The sequence below is a fragment of the Scatophagus argus genome, chromosome 10 (genome assembly GCF_020382885.2).
Source record: "Scatophagus argus isolate fScaArg1 chromosome 10, fScaArg1.pri, whole genome shotgun sequence".
Classification (NCBI taxonomy): domain Eukaryota; kingdom Metazoa; phylum Chordata; class Actinopteri; family Scatophagidae; genus Scatophagus; species Scatophagus argus.
Genome location: NC_058502.1, coordinates 22,902,450 through 22,925,209, shown reverse-complemented (window position 1 = coordinate 22,925,209; position 22,760 = coordinate 22,902,450). Strand labels below are relative to the sequence as shown.

General features: G+C 39.8%; 1 protein-coding gene across 2 annotated transcripts in view; it reads left to right on the top strand.

Annotated features, from left to right (window-relative positions):
- Window positions 1-22,760, top strand: part of gbf1 (golgi brefeldin A resistant guanine nucleotide exchange factor 1) — a 79,596-nt gene that overhangs the window by 18,318 nt on the left and 38,518 nt on the right. For both annotated transcript variants that reach the window (XM_046402615.1, XM_046402614.1), the window contains exons 4-6: window positions 16,020-16,151; window positions 21,857-21,975; window positions 22,381-22,489. In XM_046402615.1, coding sequence (XP_046258571.1) covers window positions 16,020-16,151; window positions 21,857-21,975; window positions 22,381-22,489 — 360 coding nt within the window. The remainder of the gene's footprint in view (window positions 1-16,019; window positions 16,152-21,856; window positions 21,976-22,380; window positions 22,490-22,760) is intronic.

The window sequence follows — 22,760 nt, the reverse complement described above, 5'->3', positions numbered from 1 at the left end:
CTTTGTGGACTTTGCTTTGTGCACTGGGGCACAGTCATGCTGGAATAGAAAAGGGCCTTCCCCAAACTGTTGCCACAAAGTTGGAAGCATAGCATTGTCCAAAATGTCTTGGTATGCTGAAGCATTAAGATTTCCCTTCACTGGAAGTCAGGGGCCTAACTCCCCATAAAGACGTGTCTACATACTTTTGTCCGTGTAATGTATGTGAAGGCAGTTTGTAGCAAGGTTCAAGCACTTATATTCTTAAAATGTTTGTTGTCGAGTCACATGTCCACAATCATAAAAACATTAGCATTAGTTATTGCTTTTGGTCTGAATCTGCTGCTTGAGGACTATGGGGAGGAGGATTTACCTTTGTATTTGTCTTTTCCTGCTAATGGACACATGCCGTCTTAAATGACATGTTTGAAATGTTTCGCCAGCATATCTAGCTTCAGTACAACAATTCTGCGTACAGTTTGACATAAATATTTGTCTGTTTTCATTGTAAGTAACCTGGAAACCACAATACTCCCATGCAGTGAGAGGATCCTCTATGCAACGGCAATACATTAGCGTGACAAACTCCTAACTGGGCTAGGCCAACTAGCATGCTGCTCAAAAACTGGTGTTCTGCCAAAACTTTCCAGGTAAAACTTGTGGTCTAAAATTTGTTCCTTGTATTCAAGTATCAGACATAAATATATTACTTTGAAAGTAATTGTCACAGTGCGTGCCGTACCAAGCTGAATGTCCTGTACTGGACAGTTTATGGCCAATACATGTGCTGTGTCGTCCTCAATACCTGCTGAGATGTAGTCCAGTACAGTTTTTATATTTACCTGTATGCTAACTTAATATGTATCACAAACAATAACTACTGAAAACACTACTTAATTTGTTTTCACAAGCTACTTATTTCAGGTACTGGCTCTAGTTTAGAAAAATATATATATAAAATCCTTTTTTTTTTTTTTTTTGGATGTGATGTGATCTGCTAGTCTGTGATGGAGATTCATACTTTACAAATGATCTCTGACGAGGACAGATAACCGCAGAGCGCTAACAAACCCAACAACAGACAAGTACATTTTAAAGTTTTGACAGGTGCCACAGGCCACATTTTAACCATTGAAAGCAGTAGTCAGTGCTGGCTGAAAGTTGTCACCTGAATCTTTTACACACTGTTCTTTGCTAATGAGCAGGAGGGGAGAGAAATACAGATCGATGGGCGTCAAACAGATGCATGTATCCTTCCAACCTGTGCCACTTGTACAGGTTCATCCATATAATTTCTCGCATTCGCTCACACTACGTTTCGCTTGCATGTGCAGTGAAATGCTCAGACCACAGAGAGGCCAGCTGTCATAAAGGAAAGCAGTGCGGCTGACAACCTTTATTTTAGCTGCTCTCGATCCATTAAAATACGCACGGATAGATACCTAATAGAATCGTCTTGGGAAGTCTGTAAAAATATATTCATTATTTTTCAGCCATCCTTCTTGCAGTGATTGTGTATGGGAGAAGTGGCGATCTCATCCTCCTTCATCCTGGTGCTCTGGGTTATGATAAAAAAAAAAAAAAATCCTGTAAAATTAATGACATCCCACCGGTCTCAGTTTGTGTTGACTAAACCAAATTTTTTTTAACTTAATTGTGATAAAAAAAACACTTTGCACCTCAGCTGTCTATCCTACAGCAACACACGGCACTAACTTTTTTGTTAGACTTTAATTTGCGTAAAGTTATTGTTGCTATTCTCCATTGCTGAACTATCTGTGAACCCCTGATACACAGCTGTATCTGAATAGATCTCATCACATGTGAATAATGGTTTAGATATGTTATCTCTTCTTTCTGACCAAGTAAAGTTGGGAATATAATATGTATATGGTATACATGTATCCTATGTCCCTCTACTGTTGTTTAGGCAAACACAGTGTGTTTGTCACTTAGACCCACAGACATACTACCCATGCCATTTTCTTTAAAGGTGACAAAAGGGGTAACCAATTGTTTTTCTGTTTATCAGAGGTGACATGACCAGTGGCGCAAGGGGGCGAGGAGGCCCTGTGTTGCCATAGCTAAATATACATTCCTGACAGCTCCATAATAGGTTCCAGGAAGTTCAGTCGAAAATAAAAACAAAGCAACATTTCTAGCTGATTGGCTTTGAAAGGCCGTTTTTCCTTGCTGAATGGGAAAAATGTGGACTTCAGCATTCCATGGCCGTGATGCCAGTCGGATTGGATAGGCGCAGCCTTGCGTGTGCAGAACGAGCTTGGTGTGAGGGAGACACATTGCACTGCAGAAACCAAGCTTATGGGAAAGAATTTGTCTCCATGTTTGAAAACGCTAAGAGCAGAAAAAAATCATGAGCCGTGCACATCTGTCAGTCTTGTGTTATAGTTATATATGTGTTATTATAGTAGTTTGAATTTTGCAAGTCAGTCTTGCCATTAATATGCATTGAAACCAGTACAGTGTAGTTTTCAGACATTAATTATGCTGACACTGGCACGTTTTTGTAGTATAAGACATTTAAGAGTATGAGGCCCACTATTTTGTGGTTTTGGAGCTAATCTTCTGTAAAGCCTGTAATGTAAGTTAAAGAAACTGGAAACCAAGTATTTTTTTACCTTTTTGTCTTATTTGATGCGTACAACTTTGCATTTCCAGACTGTGTAACGCCTGATATTCCTTTTTTATTCGAGTCCTACTGCAAGCAGAAGTTGAATGAAAAACTTGCTCTGCACTGTACATTCTAGCTCTTGAACACTCTTTGGTGAGACAGTGTGTTTACAAACACCTAGGCCTCTGTCACTTTCAGTACAAAATTTAGTCATGAATTCATAAAGATAATGCACTCCCTGGACCCCATCCCATTTGTTCAGCTGTCTGACATTACCCCACAGTATCTTTTGAGGAGCCACTTACTGCAGCATGGTTTAGAATTACTGCACTCTTGGCAAACAGCCTCAGTATTAGACTCCAACACCCCTTTAGTAAATTATGTTTGTTTTCCATTTTTTTCCTCTTTTTGCCTCTCAAGTTTGGTTAAATTATGTGCTGAGAGATGTTTTATGACAAACAGCAAGCCCTAGGGAAGTGCACTTTATACATCCGTGGAAGTGAGCTGCAGCAGCGGTGAAGTGGCTCATTTTTCCTCTCCTCTTCAACCACTCGCCGCCCTCCTCAAGTGTACATGCACAGAAGAATGAGCAAACTTGGATCTCATGGAGGTAGAAAAGAGAGTTACAGTGTTTGAGAGCTTGTTTGGAAGTTTGTTACCACTTTTATTAGACTAGTTAAATTATTGAGAATATAATATGATATTTGTACGTAAATGCACAAACTAAAAAAAAGAAAACAAAAAACTAAATATACCACCAATGTCAGAAAAGGGACTGCCCCGTGCCCTGCTGCCTCTGAGTTTCTTTAAAGCTGTTTCTAGTATGGTAGACATGCAGGCCCACAGGGGAGTAATTTCTGACAGTTGTCGCCTTGGTCTGCTAAGCCAGCCCGGGACATCTCCAACCACTCTGAGGGGGGCAATTCAGAGCTCCAGTGGGGATAAACACGATAGGCTTTAATGTTTCCTTGCCATGGAGCCTGTGTGACATCAGCGGTTAGAAATGTCCCCTGTAAGCCTCTGTTGTTTGAAAGTCACTGTGTGTTGCCATGGAGAGGGCAACCTGTTGCATATGGACAGCTTACGTGACACTGAGACTGTGTTTGTGGAAAGAGATGTTGTGAAATCTAAGTGACATAAAAAAACAATCCAGTTTGGTTCTTTATTGTAAATGTATTATTTTTAGTGAATAGTGTCACTTTTGTGATAATTGTGCCATCTTTGTCAAATCATTTAAAAAGAACTTAAGACATCCTCTCTGATAGGAAGATCAGGTTAAGTGAAACTAGGCCATGTCCTAGGAATAATATAAGGTCATCACTGTAATAGTTTGGTACTGCTACCTCCGGTATGTGAACGTTTATTGGGCTTTCTTTATCTTCTACTGCCATTTAAATATAAGCATTGGATTGAACTTGGTTTAGGATCCAACTAAGATCATTGTCTCCTGGATGTTGCTACAACGAAGCTGCAAACTCTAAAATGTAGATTGTTTACACACATCTTCTCCCTGGCAACACAGAAGAGCCATACAGTCTACACAGTTTCGAAGGGGACACCCAAGAGTGTCAGCAGTTCGGCATCTGACCAAGTGTGACATGTGCTCACTGTCTTCCCTTCTGTTTCTGAGATATGGTGTTGAATAATTTAGAGATTAATTAGCAAACAATAATGTTCCACTCTCTCAGTTGACAGTCATCGACTTCATCAGCAGGTATCATCAGCTTTTAAAAATATGAGAAGTGAAATCTGAAATCTGTGCGTCTGTGCGTTTGTAAACCAGAACTCCAAATGTACATGATCTGTACAAATGATAGAAACATCAGGGAGTTGCACCTCAGTGATGGTTTAGATTTTATTTGTTTATTCTCACATCATTGTGCGGTAAAGTTTGTAATGTTTCCACAGCTACTTGCTACATTGTATTTCAGGTCAATTTTTATTCTTAGGTTAGTAGAATGTAGAATGAATCGATGGATTTTGTTTGTTTTGGTATTTATCCCAGCTGTAGAAAGCAAACAGCAAGGTTTTATATAGTTTAGTTTTTTTTTTTCTCCAATGGGCGTGATCCAGATTAGCTAAACAGCATGTAGTCCTGGAGATCAGTTGTCAGACAGGCTATTTCTTTGGCAGTGATCAGCATGTAAAATCAGCACAGTAATGTACTTTAGCTTGGATTGGAAAGTTGAGGACTAGCTGCTGGTCAGGGGAATGCACACTAGTCTGTTGTCCTCTCAAACCACCCACCTCTTCAGCTCAGGGTAAACTGAAACAGCCAAGATTAGTATTAATCCCTCTTAATGCTGTGGCTCATAATATAGTCATTAGGTGACTTGAGACTAAGCCATCCTACCTAACTGCTGTGATTTATTAAACACACACAGAGGATTTGCTGTCAATGCTGGGTGGGTATAAAGCGAGCATCACGTCTAAATACATTGGTATCAGCCTATTAATACTGATGAGATGTGCTGTGAATGCTTACATTCAAATGAGGGGTTCACACACTGAGGCAGGGATAAAATGGGATGTCAGGGCTCTCCACTGAACCGTACGACAGCTTATTAAGGCTGTTAGGTTAGGTTTTCTTTATTACATTTATTACTGTATAAATGTACCACATCCTCTTGTTCTTACTGGACAGTAGAGAAACTTGACACTATCTTCTACTAGCACTGTGTATGGGAAAGAATTTGGCACAATATAGGGGGGTTATGATTCAAAATATTGCAGTACTGAAGGCAATATGTGGTATATATAGTTTCACGTGCCTGTGTTCTTTGTATTTACTCTTGCAATATGTGCTTACTTCTTCCTGTCTTAGCTGATATTTTTACTTGGAGTTGGAAAACTTGGAGTGAAATGGCTGAAGGCAGATAACAGCAGTGCTATCTGGCTGTCAAAGGTTTAAAAACAATACACGATGAACCACATCCTTGCGTCAAACTTTTAATTAAAAACAAAAAAAAAGGCATTGAATTAAAAATATAAACCCAGGTACAGGTAACTACCCACCACATCAAAGAAATCTAGTCCCATTGCCTTCCCTCAATATTAATGTTGTTTGTCATAATGTTGTAGTTTCCCAAGGAACAAAAAAAAAAAAACAAGCCATGTGAGTAGAAATTATGCATCTCGGTGTTGAACAAATGCAACAGAATTTGATCTTCAAACTTAAATGAGTCATATTATTGATAACAAACAGCAGCAAGACAGAAAGGCAATCAGCAAGCTTTCTTATTAATAACTGTTCCAGCTGAAAACAAAGCAGTCTACCAAAGTCTGAAACAAAGCAAGAATATATCTAGGATCTCAGAGGCTTTATTTTATTTTTATGTTTATATTTTTTATGTTTACATTATATTATTATATTACATTATAATGCAGCAGTATAATTAACTGGCTAATAGTGTTACCAGTAAGAGTATACCAGTTACTACACTGTCTCAAAATTCTAGTATAGACAAAGTATTTTAAATATAGTATATATAGTAGAATTGGCTAATATATCACCTATGTCAGCAGTTTAAAATCCTATGACTCAGAGGATTTCAGCTTTCAAATTGTATTGAATGTATTGAGTAAAAAAACCCAGTCAATGTAAATAACGCTTTGTGATGTGGAGTATTGCTGTCCTGTGACAGCAGTTTTACTGCTTTCACTACATGATTTTGTTCATAGCAGCAGAGTGCAGTTGCGGCGTGAGCCTCTGTGGCAGTGGTGTATGGTGTCTCATGTGAAAACGGGAGAGTCAGCCTGTACAGTGTGTGGTTTCTGGAATCTCTCCTGCCCCATGGGAATGCCATTAGTGTGGAGCTGAAGGAGTGCAGCAGGTGAAACAAATAAGAGCGATAACACACACACATACACACCACAGTTTTGTTTCTGTGTTGGCTGCTTTGTCTCAATCTTTTTTTCCTCTCTCTCTTTATGTCTCACAAATTTTCGTCTTCTTTTTCTCAACTGTTCTCCTTTTGCTTGGTGCCACTTACTACCTTTGCTGTGGAAGTGGTTTCCCTCTTGTTTGCAGAGACAATATATTGTCACTCAGTGAACTCTCTTGTGGACAATGTAATCGTTCTTCTATGGTGCAGTTTCTTGTTACTTATCGCCTGACATACAATGTACACTGATACCAATATCTCGACATTATTTGCTTCAGACATGGGTTGATTTGAGTCACTGCATTCTTTAGTTGCTTCACTAACTCAGTGTACTTTTCTTGCCCTTAAACTGTCATTCGTTCTTTGCACTCGTGGAACCTAGTGCCATCAGGAGGGGTGTGAAATCCAGTCCGAGCTCGAGCAGGTCTGCTGGTCCGCCCTGCCGAATGGATGCCATCTGCAGCTTAACCCTATACTATACTCAACCTTGAGCCCTCCAAACCTCATTACCCCAGCTGTATGCCCCTTCCTTACCGATCCTGTCCTCACCCCCCTTCTTCTGTCCCCGCCCAACATCTTAACCAAGACACACACTAGCATTGGCAAGGGTACATGGTTGAAGGATGGGATGGAAATTGTGTGTCTTGCTCTCTGCTGTTTGTTTTTCTGGAAATAGAAGTGATAATACGAGCCTGCCTCATCTGAAGGGCACCTCACTGTGACACTACAAGCAAACACTTATGAATCCAAATGAAATGGAAGCATTTGGATTAGATGAAATGGCAGGCCGTTAGACAAAGTGTGTAAAGAGTTGATGTTTTGTCAGCTCCAATGACTGGCAGAAATATTCAACAATGAAAGATAGAGTTATTTTATCTAAACACAAGATATCCTGAGTTACATAATATTTCCCCCCCACACACCTCACATATAGACAGAAACATTCATGTGCAGCCCCTCAGATTTGAATTCAGCATAATAAATTGATTATTTGTGTGTACACTGAACACTGAGTATGTCCATCTATCACAGAGGGGACAGCAGCCTGTGAAACACATTAAGTGGACGTTGGGGCCCGGCCAGCTCTCTGCTGGAATAATGTGGCCTGTGTGCAAAGTATGCGGCATAGAAAATACATTTTATGTACAGGATAACAGGTGCAAAGCAGTGTAGCGGCTGGCAGGCTCCGGCCTAGGCAAGGTTTGATAATGAAGTCATGTTGTTTGAATGCACCTTTTTTAATTTTAATGGCTCTGCTTTTCAGAGGTGAAACACATTTCTGCTGAAAGAAATCTTCTTAGAAGAAATCTTTTTGGTCAAATTTCTGTTTTTATTGCAGGTTTTTTTGGAGATCCTCTGTTTGTGTGTGTGTGTGTTATTTCAGAGACCTCCTTTACTGACAGGAACAGAATTCACAATGTTCAAAATGAAAGTAGTAACAAATGAAGTCATTTAGTGCTGCACTTCACAACTTGTGGTATGCAAATACCCTAAATTCTCCTTGAAAAGCTAAAAGTAAATAAACGTACAGTGTGTGTGTTAACTCATAAGACCGGCTAATGAACATTCATTTATTATGTTTAAGGGTTCCCCCACATGTGCTGATCCTGCTCACTGCAGTCAAACTAAACAGAATATACCTGCTGTATTTGATTGGTGCATTCTAGACTCCAGCTGTTATTTACACCACCTGATATTTAGCTTTCTGTGATGTTTTACTGTGAGGGGGAAAGAGGGGTGTTTGTATACATGCCATTATCGCCACATGTAGCTGTAATCAACTTACTAGCCTTCATCTCAATCTGCAATCATATTGGTTTACTGGTACTTTAAATGCTAACCTTAATGTTACCTTATGTCTGGTCCTCTCCATGCGGACTTGAAGCGTAGGTCGGACCTCTGCTTTCTGCTGAGATTCTGTAAGCACTGACCAATTTAGTTTGCTTTTACAATGGATGCAGTGTACATAGTTATGCATCGGGTTGAAATGATCCCAGTCTTTGGACACTTTCAGTTATTTCTCTCCTGCTTCTTTTATTTTCCCCTCGCTTTTTTCTGCGTTTTCCTCCATCTTGCAGTCTGTGCCATCGCTTCTCGGGTGTCCACAGTCTTGAGCGTCAGTAATAATCATCTCTGTGAAATACAGTGCACTGTACATGCTTCTGTGGATTAAACAAAGCATTGAGTGATTGTTTCAGTATTAGTTACTTGAGTTTCTTGGAGAAACGGCTCTGGATCCTACATTCCCTGTGATGCATTCAGTAGCATCTTTTCATATGGTCTGTCAGACAGGCAAATCTCAAATTGCATACTTCCAGTTTGTAATGCATGTTTTATGTGAAAAAGCATTTTCACAGATATTATACTCTGTAATTATCTGGTTCAGTTTTAGAAACCTTGCAAAGTTTGAAATTCAGATAAACTTGAAAATCTCTTCATAATGCAATGTTAATTCCATTACCTGCCTTTTGTAACCCTTTGTACAAGCCTTATCACCTTGGTTGTAGTACCTGTATTACAATCAGTATGTTGAGTTTCTGTTGTATAAACAGTTGTATAAACTCATTAAAGTATTTGAATGGAAACATATAAGTAGACTATGATAGGTGCAGGTGACTAACAGTTAAAGCAGCTCACAAACTTGGATATTTCTGTATGTGAGAGACATTAGCCCATAATAACCTACGATTTCACATGTGAGTTTGCAGCAACGGACCCTGAAAACCTCATCATTTGATGTTCAGAGGCCAAATATGTACTTTGTAGCTTCTTAAAGACAACTTTAGCATAGTTCTAAAATTTGGTTGTTCTTTGGAAGGGATTACAATTACATCACAACAGTAAAACATACTGACTATTTTACCAAAACAGTGTCATGACATTGCTGTAAAAGGCAGTACTGGTTTGATTAGGAACATCATTTACGTGATAGGCCAAAATGTTTTGAATTTGTGTGAGCATCAAAGATACACTTTGTGGTCTTCTGTCTTCTTTAATTGTATTTTCACTGAGATAAATGAAGTGTTAAATTTGTGACTTCTCTGAAGAAGCAATGTGAAGACATCTGTTGATTGACTCAGTGACTGATTAGGTTTTAAGAGCTTAGGCATGCTTGTAAGGCTATTGGATGTCTGCCTGTTCCTCCTTGAGCAATAGAGTAAGAGTGTTCTTGTAAATACAAATGCAAACTATATTCCATGTAACCCTTTAGGAGATTCTCTCCTGCAGCAGCCATTACTACCATCCTCTCAAGCATTTTAGAAAACTTTTAATTTCTCCAGGGTTTTCAAATTGCCTGTTTAGGTTGCGCAGAGGCATTGTTCCAAGCATCTATAAAATACCACTGTGGCCCAATGAAATGACTATATGGAGCTCCATAGCATTGTTCCAACCTAATTGCCCCTTCTACAAGTGTCAGTTTCATTCAGGAGAATACAGGGACTGAGGACTGAGGAGAAGAATGAATGAAACAAGAGGGGTGGGGGGCGAGGGCATTCATCAAACTTCTCCTGACAGATGTATAAAAATACTGTCGGGCGAGACTTTGTTCAGCAGATGAACAGCAGAATTCTCCCTGGATTTCATTTAGCCTTGCTGGTCTTGTTAAAGCGTCGCCTCTCTCCTCAGCATCGCAACCAAGGACCCTGACTCTTAATTTTAGCAGCTGAAGAGGCCCAGATCAATAACCATCAGTGTTTGGTTTTGGGCCGCTGCGTCGGTCAAAGGGGGATTCAGCCCTCCCTCATCTGCTGCTCCCTCCATCCTTGCCTCTGTTGCACCTTATATTAGGTGTCATAGTAGGTTCGTTTTGTCCATTTTCACTGAAAAGCTTGTCAGCTGTGTGTCTGTGTCGGGTTTCAGATGTGTGTTCATGTGCCATGGTGTATGTCCCAGAGGACAGGTTGTTTCTATTCCTTCTGCTGCTGTTTGCACAACAGTTGATGCTCTGATAGATGTTTGTCAAAACCGCTCTTGAATATTTCTGTGTCCAGCAGTGTAAAGATAAAGGAAGTATGTATATTTCAGTACTTGTATGAACAGTTGGGTGGTTTCATTTATATATAAAAAAACACAGCAAGTTTTATTAACCCTTTGTATGTTTTGCATATTAAAAAAATAACTTGTGACTAAAGCCCTCATATCAATGTAGTGAAGTAAAATGTATATGATACTGCTAAAGTGGCATGAAAAGAAAATGCTCAAGTACAGGTATCTCAAATTTGTGCTTAAGTACCTACTTGCTTTCCACCACTGAGATCTGCATACAGTCACTGTCCACATGTCTGTCTACATGCTTTGTCTTTTTAATTATGCCAGAATTTACATTCTGTTGTGCATATATGCTACCATGGTTACCAGTTTATCTTACATAGGTATAGATTATTTATACAGATCTATCAAAGGATTGCTTTCATAACATCTTCTAAGCAATAGATGTATTTCATCTAACTTTTGAATTCATGCTAAAATCACATATCTATGATGCCCTGTGGTTGGTCTGCCTTGCTTTCATGGCACATCTTAGACATCTTTCAAAGCAACCGTAAGGAAGTGAACCAAACTGGCACACACACCGGAGTTCTTATCAACCACACCAAATAGATCATTTGAAAGCTCAGTGAGCCACTCAGATGCACAGTGTCTTTGAATAGGATATACACTGCCATAGGATGAGCACTCAGTGTGATGATAATGTAAGGGTCAGAAGTTTAAAAAATGTTTAAATTATTTTAGTTTTAATTATCTAAAGGCGTGATGCCAAGTCCAGTTGAAAATGAAACCGATGATGCCATTGAAGCAGAGGCCGCATTAGGCTGGCAGATTTAGGTCACCATCTTGTGAGTGGTTTTCATGAATCAGCAACAAATGATCATACAAATCTCCTGAAGCCAGCAGCTGCATTGTTAGTGTTACCTTACCGTACGCCAGCACCGCTACAGTTTGACCGCAGTCTGAGCACTGCAGTTTTTTCCATACAGTTTGATCGCAGGTACCGTAGTAGACCTTCTTCATGCACTTGAAACACACAGCACACACACCGTGATGCACACATTCCAGCAGCTGCCCAGTTTTACTTTATTTGTTTAGTTTGTGTAATAAAACATGCAGAATACCTCTGCTTCTTAGTCTCACTGTACAGCAAAATGAAAACAAACAAAAAGTCGATATGACTGGCAGTCATGCTACCTGTCAGTATAAAATGCGTTTGGGGATCATCATCTATTGATACACTTACTGACATGCCCAGCAGCGTGCTATTTTGGGAAACGTCGCAATCCCTCGCCTTAAAGATGCTGCAAGTGGACATGTACCTCAACATGTGTGTAACATGGACTTTCTTCACTGTGAGAGAAGAACACACAAAGCTCGCAATCTGTAACACACATAAGGCCAAAGTAAACTGTGGGGCACTACCAAGAAAATGTTCGAAACAACAGACTGACGCTTTACTTGAAATGTGATAAATTACCTCAGCCCTGGTGGATTTAGAAGCATAGTGTAAAATAATATAACTAACTGACATTTGTTTTGTTTTATAAATCTGTTGCACCTGCTTTTGTTTGGTAAAGTAAAAATATATCCGATAAAGTTGAGTATACAGCTTGTTTTCAGTTAATAGTTATTTGTGGCTCTTTCCAGTTAATTTATTTTGAGAGGAAATTATAAAGTGTAATAATTTCTTTTATTATGAAAGTAAGATTTTGCACTGAATAAGAGTTGATTTTTCTTTGTGTATGCTGTCAATTCTAATTCTTAGAGAAAAAATTGGAAGTTGGATTAGGCCGAGAAAATTGCAGTCGGTGCGATTTTATAATAAAAATACACTATACCAAAAATTTTGAGTGGTTAATTGTGGTTGAGCAGTTAACTGATTAATGTGCACATGCGGCTACAACCGTAAAACCTTAAAAGCTGAGCATTAGAAGATATATAATACTTCTGAAATCTAATACATTAAAGTATCATGGGCAATCCTGATTCAAAGAGCAGGCTGGGACTGGCACCCTAGTATAATAATGAATGCTTAATGCCACATGAACCAAAGTGTATCCTGAGGTGGTCCCTTTTAGAGCATCTACATCTCAGATTCAAAAAAGTTGGGATGCTGAAAAGCATACATGAAAACAGAATTCAGTCATTTGCAAACAAACGGTGTTTACCACCAACAGCTTTACAAAGAGTTCCTTATTATTACTTTTATGCATGTGTTTCAGAAAGTTGGGAACTTCAGCCCTTCCTTGCTTGTGAACAAATGAGCCTTTCAAGGATATTAATATATAATAAATCTAATATATAATATTATACATGTATACATATAATACATACACGTATTACACAAGCGTTGCAACATTCTTTCACTATTGCAGCAATGGTCTTTGTGTTTTTTTGTTTAATTTGAACTTACTCAGTTGTAATGCCAGTACCATAAGAACTGAATCTCTGTTTTGATGTATCAACCATTAAAGGCACTTGATATTTTGCTTCTCTACACTGTGATTCTGTGGAAAACAGGCCTGTTTGTATAACTCTTGACTCTGCTTAGAAAGCCTTACAAAGATCTCTGGGGACTCCACATTGAAATATTTGTATGTTTTCAGTTGAGATGGTCTGCTTGAGTGCAGATATTGTTTGTTTTTCATTTCTTCTCTGCGCAGTTTTTTTTTTTCTCCCATTGTCTGGACAATAAGGTGTGTCTGCAGCTCAGATTTCTGTCTTACTGTTGCTCTCTGTCTTCTAAGCCTTTTCTGCTCCAGTGCCAATAGATGTGCATGTGTTAAAGATGGCTTATGTTTTGCAGTGAGCCGGCCTCATCCCGAGGTGCTCTCCTGGGGCCAAAGGTTCACCCCCACCTCCCCTCTCTCTCTTTGCTGGGGTCATTTGGAGAGGTAATCCACACATGGCTGGATACTCTTACTGCAGCCCCAGCATAGTAAAGGTAGATAGGATTAGGTTCATGGTGAATCGTAATGGGCTCATTTCACAAACCTTTTTTTTTTTTTTTTTTTTTTAACCAATTAGGCAGAACTCGAGTTGTACTTGTACGTACTCTTAAACCAGCACTTGTACCCAGCAAGCCCAACCCTTAGATGGCAACATGCACGCTTGGATGAGCTGCTTTAATCCTATTTTTTTTTTTATATATATATATATTTTGGTCAATGTCAGCCAGAGGTCAACCTGGTTATAGAATGATTGCCTCACCATGGCTGCAGCCGTCACTAATTTATTTCACTCCACTCCACAAGCCCTGGAGATTGAGTTGAAGTACAGAGGCCGTATTTAGACTTGATATAAGAAGATTGGTGGTGGCCACTGACAGGCCGCTCTAGTCAGCCTTGTGTTCAACGATGGCCAGCTGGATCAATACAACACAATTGAGTTTTCCAATCTGTGGTCTTTGGGAACGCAGCCATAGCACTTACAGGGTGATCACATCTGATGAAGTCTTCATCAGGGTCTATTGACAGATTCATTTGAGGGCCCTCCTTCCATCCTGACTACACTGTAAAGTAATGGGACACAGATACCCTCTTGAAGAAGTTTTCTGGTGGCTGATGTACAGATGGAACCAACACAACAAGCTGCTTTTTTTTTTATTTAATTTTAATTTCAGAATTTTAATTTTATCTTAATCTAGTTCATAAGATCAGGTTTTCATTTATATCCTTCAATGGGAAAACTGCATATTTTTTGTGCAGTTGTTTCTAAATTTACTCTCTGTGTCACCTTTTAAACTGAAACTGCTTCGTGCTTTCAGATTGAACAAACCAGAACACCAGATGAAAAAATATTCAATAAAGCAGAAAGTAACAGATTTGCTTTTGAAAGTGAGGCCTAAAAGTGACCTGGCGGCCGATAAAGGGGCTGTGTGAATTTTCCAAATGATTTCATATTTTATTTCCAAACAAGCCGCAGGGGTATTGGATATCACACGCTAATGCACAGCAGTCACATGTGCACTTTTGGAAATTGGTTGGACGCTCCTCGGCCCTTTTGATGTCCATGTTGTTTTTTTCTCGTCTGGAGTGGAGCTGGTTTAAGAAAGCCATAATCCTCACGGAATTACTGTGGCAAGCACTCTTCTGGCACAACATTTCACTGCGCCGTTCGTGACTCCATTAATTTCCTCTCTTGCTTTTTTTACCTGTTTTGTGTTTTTGCTTCCCCATCTTGACGTCCTTTCTTTCTGTATCCTCCGGCGAAAGAGAGAGACCTTTGAGCTGCTTTTACATTGTAAATTCACCCAACACCTTTGCATGACACACATGCGACACACACATCATGACCGAGAAGGGAGACTGCAGACAGTCATTTGCTTGGGGATACACACACACTATCCAAAGGCTGGCAACCACAAACATTCCCCAACAGAGCAAAATATTAATAAATAGAAGAAACAGAAAAGACAGACACATGCAGTCTCTGCAGATGCTGCCATACATTTCAAGTGGGTCATAAGTAACCAAACTGTGACATAATTCTAGTTCTTTTTCAAATATATCCAGACATATAATGGTGGACTATTGGCCTTGGTGAAGATGTGTGCTCTCTGAGACTGACCTGACCGGTTCAGGGCAGCAGAGCTGTTTAGACAGAGCATCACAGATCGTGCAGGGGAACAGTACATTAAGTCTGCACAGTATCATTTTATACGCCATTTTGTTATACACATGAATATTTGTTACATGCTAAACTGAAAATTTGCATAAACGTTCTGAGTGCACCTGAATATAAACCGCACCCACTAAATTTGAAAAGAAAAAAAATACTTGTACATATATAGGCCGCAACTGTCTATAAGCCGCGGGTGTCCACGTTGTCGGTCTCTCTTTCGTTGTCGCTCTCAGTGTCACTTTCATCTTGAGAAAAAATCCATAGATCAGCTGCATCATTGTTTAAGCCACAGGGTTCAAAGTGTGTGAAAAAAGTGGCGGCTTATAGTCCGGAAATTACGGTAGTTATCTTTTTCTTGTGGTCATTTTTTATTCAGTAATTTTGTTGGAAATGTGCTGTATTGTGATGTACGTTATGTTAAATGATCTGATGTCATTTTTCTTACATTAAGTGTTTTTACACGGACTTATAGATGCAGTTTCCACCCTTTATTCTCGTGCATTATATATTTGGATATCCCGTTTGAAGGAAGGCACTTAAGCCCTTTCCATGAATTTTATTTGTCATCAGGTTGAATGTGTCATGCATTTCTATCCAAAGTAACCAGAACATGCTGCCAGAAAGTGCTTTAGTGGTTTAAAACAATGACCTTTAGTGCCACTTGGTTCCTCCAAAGGCTCCTGGAAACACAGCTAAACAGCATGCTGTTGTAATGTGTCCTGAACAGTATATTAGATGTTGGTGTTGACAGTCACAGTGTGATGTTAAAATCCAATCTGCTGTTTTAATTCTAAATGTTAACCTGTTAGCAAATAAGTACATGCAAACTAAACAACCAAAAAAATTCCATTATGTCACATTGCGGGTTTACCTAACTTACTGTTGTGTGTGTCTGTCTCCTCTTTCAGAGCTGTCAGATGTTGAACCCAACATTTTCCTGAGACCCTTCCTAGAAGTGGTCCGCTCTGAGGACACCACGGGACCAATCACAGGCCTTGCCCTCACCTCTGTCAATAAGTTCCTTTCCTATGGTCTTATAGGTAAGATGCCTTCACATTAACAATGTGGCTGACATTTTTCTTAACATGTAAGTGCTTTTACACAGACTTACAGACCCAGTTTCCATCTTTTAGAAATGTGGAGGATGGAAGTGTTTTTAAACAGATCTCAGACAAGTTTTAATGACATCTGTACAGTTTAACCCCGTTCTTTAGAAAACATTCTCCCAAGTCACAAAAGTTCTTTGTCCTTCTACACTGAAGCGCTGCTTCAATACTCAAGCTTCTTCCCTCGTGTTAGCTTAGTCAGCAAGCCTTTAGAGATGTAGCTTATGGACGTCTGCAGCAAATACAGTCTGTCATCCTCACCTATTATCCACATATTTTATCCACTTACGGATCACATGTTAATACTAGGTTAAAATGGGGTCACACTGTATAATATATACTCATGACTCATTTGGAGTAACATACCAGAGTGATAGCTGGTGGTCAGGCCAGTCCAGGAATGGTCCGTTCTTGTCATCGATGCAGAAGCTGACTTGTGCTGGCATACAATCAGGACTGCCTGTCCTCATTAGCCTCATCATGGAAATATGACCAAGTGTCTGCCAGTTGTTTTGTTAAGTGTGAAATGAGCATGCATCACCAGATGTTAGTCTAAATAGCAGGGGCTGACTCAATGTTACATTGCTGTCAAAACAGCTGCAGTCATTGCTAAACTAAATAAGCACTTAGGCTTACACGAACATTGTACAGTGTTAAAAAGCTGACGGGGATGTACATTACATTTCTGCTCCAGGCTTTTGATAGTTTGTAGTTTTTTTTGTTTACTACAGTAAAATAAGAGCAACCCTAGGTGATTTCATGTTGTTTTCTTTTCATTTCTGTATCTTTAAAACAAAATGTCATGCTCTTATGAGTGAAATAGTCTCTGGAACAGATGAGAGTGCAGGATTGTTGGATGTTTGAAGTGTTTAAAGTGAAGACCAGCAGTAGCTGATGCTTTCCAGCCTACCAAGAATCACATAATATCTGTTCACAGATGATGTCATAGATCGCCCCCTGAGATCCCAGAGCCTCTGTCTGTCACTCCAGACCTGACACCAGCTCTCTTAATCCACACCACCCCCACCCTGACGCCATCTCAACCCCCCACCACAGTCTCATCAGTATGTTTTAAGGGCTGCACAGCTCAGTCGATGTCAAGGCACTCTCCACATGTGGTTAAGATGAGGGAATATGACAGTAGTCAGACAAGTTCATTAACCCTTCTGCTTTTGAGTTTGACTTTCGTTCCTCAAACAGCTCAAGGTCTCCAGCGGCACATTAATGCACTTTTGTCTCTGCTTGTTTTGCTTCACCATGCATCTGTTTTTTTTTCTGGTAGTAGGGGGCAATGGGGCTATGAGCATGCAGTACTGAATGTGAGTTCAAAGAGGATTGAAACTTGATCTGGCAAACGTGCCAGAAGAGGAGACCATAGACATATTTTCCCATAAAAGTATGAAGTGACTGTATAAGCCTTTCAGTTTTAGGAATAGTTGTGCTCAACAAGCACTCAGTTCTGTATAATTGCAAAATGAGTTTTAAAAAGTGAGTGCCCACATTAGTGTCTGCTTTAGGTGAGCACAGTAATGTTACATTTTGTTCTCGCAGAATGTCAAAAATGTAACAGATATGTGTTTTAAATGCACATTTAAAGATGAGGGTTGCGCTATGCTGTTTTTTGGTGCTGGTACTTACAACATTGTGTATGTCTGTTTTGCTTGTTTGACAGCTGCAACTACATTTTGTATTTCCTGAAACAGAGTTAGATTAGTAGGTAGATAAACAGGACGGACAGAGACATAGACCAGCCCAAACTAAAACTGTTATCATATGCTCCGACATTAACCTTTATTAACGACTTACAAATTGAATACACATTGTACAATGAAAGTGCCCTTTAATATACTGTACTCTGGTACTTTGAGAAAATGTAAAGTTAGGATATATGAAATGAGCAGATATGAGTAGTGAATGGACAGATATTAGAGCAGCATTGGTCTTGTCAAGTACTGCCATCTTCTGGCTCTGAAGAATAACAAAAATTGAAGAACACTTGATGACACTCCACTGGATTCATTTTAAACAATCTAACGAAACGAATTAGTTTGCTTTAATTGCCTGCGGTAAGACAGTTGTTGTTTCCTGTACTTCTATAAGTGACCCCTTGATGTTTCCAGTGCACTGAATGAGCATGTTACCATTCTATGTGTTGTAAGCTTTCAGCCGTGAATGGTGTGCGTTGATGTTTAGAACACATTACCCTGATCCTTCTCTAAGTCTTCAGTGAGGGAAGTGCCTCCAGCGGCCACATGCGTTCATCTTTATCCAACATTTTGTTTTAAATATGATCCACCCCCTTCAGTGCAAAACTGTTCCCCCCTTGTCCTGGCAACTCATCCATTGCACCGTCCTCTTCGTTTTCGGCTTGTCTAAGGCACAAGAGAAGGGTGAAGGTAATTGTCAGCCACTCATCTCTCTCACCCATCTCATTTAGTGCAATGTTATTCTTCTCAGTCTGTGGCCTGAGGTCTACTGACATGGGGAGGAGCAGTAAACTAAGCCTCGGGGCTGTGAGATCTCTGCCCTATCCCCCTTTTCCCAGTGCTCATTTCTCCCCCCTCCGTTGCTTTTGCCCCGCAGAGTCAGCAAAGCCCCTCGCTGTGCTGCTAGCAGCCGTGTGGTCATCGGCCCACATCGGACTCACAGTGAGGCTCAAGCTGAAGCTTAAGCTGCAGTCACTGCCACAAGAAATGAGCTTAGACTGCAGCTGTAGCCTGCCTTTAACTTTATAACTTGTAAATAACTTGTTGTCTGGTCTTGATTAAACTGCTTTTTGCTGTTAAATGAAGAAGTAAATATAGCAAGAGCAAGACTTCCTATTTAAAATCCATAAGCAACAAATTTACTGGCAGAACTGACTGAGAAAAGGGACTGGCAAAAGTATTGATGAACTATTTTTTCCACATTATGTATGACATCAGTCGACTCTCTGTAACCTGTGAGAAGATTAAGGCAAAACCATATGTGAGGCCAGAATAAAGCCATGAAAAGGTAGAATAAGGTAGAAAAGATCAAGAGAAAAAAACAATGATTAGAAAAGAAAGAAGAGCAAAAATAGCATAGATTTAAAGTCTGAAAGTCTGAAAGGCTATATATAAGGCATTTCCAGCTAGAGTTTCCTTTACCTTTATGAAAAATCAAAAATAGCTGGATTACTCTTTTAATATAAAAATTCCAAAATAAATTCACCACGCTGTCTACATCGATAAACACACAGAGAGAGTGAGACCCTGCTGAAAACCAGCAAACATCAGTGTTGAACATAAAAAAAAAAAAAGTCAACATTTTTTTCCGAATCAATATCTGCTCTCTTTCTGGAAGTGTGTGTGGAAGAACCAAACATAGCCAGATTTCATGTTTGTTCAATCTTTGAAAATAAAACCATCAGAAAGCCTCCACTCATGTTCACATCAACTGTAGCTAAAGGCGGCAGCAGAGCAGTCTGGCTGAAAGGTGATGTTATGCTATTCAGAAGATGAACAGGTGAACAAACTAATTTCCTTGTGTGACTGTGGAAAATGCAGCAGTCCCTTTGTTTGCTTTCTAAAGATGGCCCTCATGCAGAGGGCCGTCCGAGAGCTTTTTGTGTTGCGTAGCCGCTCAGTCCTTTCTGCTTGCTCTCGCTCACGCCACATCTTTGATTTTTGTCGCCTGAGTTTGATATTACTTCAACTGCTTTATGTGGCAGCTGCTTCAACCCCCATTGACTTTGCCCACATACCCTCAGGCAAACGCACACACACACACACACACACACACACTGAGCCTCTCCTCTCCTCAGTGTTATTTTAACAATGCCCCCACCCCTCCTTTGGATACTGCTTGTATAGACTCTGTGCCAAGAGAAGGATTAGGGTTTTATATCACTTCTGACATTCTGCCGGATCCCCCTGTGGCTCCAGTTTCTGTGTCTGGATGTTGGATGTTTTCAGCACAACTTTCATGCTTGTTGTCGCCTTTTCCTCTGGAGGGATGTTGGAATTGCTCTGTCTCAACAGCCTGAACCACACGTAAAAGCAGTTCTCAGCCATGAACCAACTTTTAACAGATTTACTGCCTTAACTTAAAGTCTTCACAGCAGCTGCCAATTAACAAAATGTCCCAAACCTTTGCTAAATGCGTACTTTCCTGGGAAGTAATATCATTTGTCTAATTTCCACTAGTTATCACATGCCCGACTAGAGAGATATAGTGTCAGGAAATCTTTTCCACACATCAGTGTTCATGTCAACAGGCTGCATTGTTGTTTTCCTTAGAAAATCCTCATGTGCACCTTCCTCTTCTCTCTTCGTCTGTCCTTCTACTCCCCTCTCTTTTCCCCTGTGCTTATTAGTTAATGAATTGCTGCTCCTGAGGGTGATGGGAAAGGAAAACAGGCTGGTTCCAGGCAGATAGCTGGCCAGCTGCTCGGGTTTCAAAAACACTGGCTCCTGTTGCTCGGACAGCCAATTTGCCTCCAACAAAAGGCCACATCTGGTCATTAGATGCCAGGGTTTAAAGGACAATGTGGACAGAACCTTCTAGATTTGTCTCGTTGTATTTATGTGTTGAGCAGGAGCATGTTCTTCATCACTGAGTGAACTAATAATCTTGCATAAAATGTCAAGAATTTGTGAAAAATGCTCATTGCGAATTCACAGTACCCAGAATGACTTCTTCAAAGACACTTCATTTGCTGTCAAAGATGTCAAAGAAACAAATGTTTCACATTTTTCCATTAAAAAAATATCAGAAACAATGACTCGATCATCAAAATAGTTAGCAAATAATCCCACCACCCTGCTGTGCATCTAAAGCCCTCTCTGAACAGATGCAGGAGACATGGCAGCTGCAGATAGAACAGGACACTACAGATGCTTTCTTTACTGTAAGCTTCCTATAGAATTGTTATTCATGAAGAGATCCCGTGGAAATAAATGACTGTAGGATGCAGTAGCTGCATTACACAGTGTTTTCATGTTAAGGTTATAAGCAGGGAGACAATTGGTCTGTTTGTGAAGAAAACCTCTTGTCTTTATACAACATTTACCCATCAACTTAAATTCAGTGGCTATTTTTTTGGTACACCTGTCCAAGTTTCCTGATTAGTGGTAGTGGTGGTTGGTCGAGGTAGGATTCGTATTAATGTGGTTATTTATTTATTTATTTATTTCCATATTTTCCCTTTTTTTAAAAAAAAAAAATTAAAATCACAGATCTCCCTTCCTATGCTCACCTTTCTTTGATAAGTCCAATGCGTCCAGCCTACTGACTGACTGAATGCAGATACACACATCCATATATACGAACATCATAGCGACACAACACATGACAGATAACATATCCCTGTTTTGTTCACTGTTGTTTCTCTTATTTTGCTGTCAGTGTCTTGGTTTTACCTTGCAATAAGAAATTAGAAAAACATGTTTTGACGCAGTTTCAAACATCAAATTTTCCTTATGCATAATCAACGATGAGACTCCAGCAGGGTCAAAAGCAATGTTGTGCTCTCGCAGTGGTACATGGCGACTTATGCTTAAGTGGCCGTCGGTAATCTGGCTTCCTTTCGGTGTTCCTTCAGACTAAAAGCTCTCTTTATCAAACTAATCACATTTACTTGCGAATAAGAAAGTTGTGTGTTTCTTGTCTGTTTCCAGATGCTAACCATGAAGCAGCAGCAGAGGCCATTGAGAACATGGCCGATGCGGTCACGCACGCTAGATTTGTAGGAACGGACCCTGCCAGTGATGAAGTTGTCCTTATGAAGATTCTTCAGGTACAACTTGTTTACTACTAGTAACTATATGCCTTTTGCAACATTGTTTGCAACAGCAAGAAAAGTTCTGGATTTGATTCATGACTGGTGCACAGTTTTCAGGTCTCCCTGTGCTTTCGTGTTTATCCTCCGAATTCCTTCTTCCATCAAAACATGCATGTTAACTTCTCCGCACTATGTTGTAAATAGAAATATTGGTGCATGTGGTCTCACTCCTTATACAAGCAGACCTATACCAGCTTCAGGGTGCTTCATGAATGTCATGAAGATTTTTGTCTCACTTGACAGAGATTTGCAGAGAGGTGCATTCTCTCCTCATGTTCATAGTTTGGTTGGGATATGAAGTACACATACAGTGTTTATGATTTTGGTATGTGTTAATTGCTGGATTAATAAAACAAACAGGTCCTGAGGACTCTGCTGCTGACGCCAGTTGGAGCCCACCTGACCAACGAGTCTGTTTGTGAGATCATGCAGTCCTGCTTCAGGATCTGCTTCGAGATGCGTCTAAGTGGTGAGTCTCGTCGAACACTGTATCTGAATTTCCATGTGTCTCTTAATTAAATTTCCCTCGGGATCAATAAAGTATCTATCTATCTGTCTATATTATGTGACACATCTCATTTAATTGATTTGATGACATGTTTTTCAATCAGCACAGTATTTCTAATAGCTTACTGAGGTGTAGTTGGTTTTTTTTTGGCGTTAAAATGGTCAAATTGAAGATAAATGACAGCCCAGAAAAATCTAGAGTTTTTATTAGTATTTATTTCTAAACAACTTGG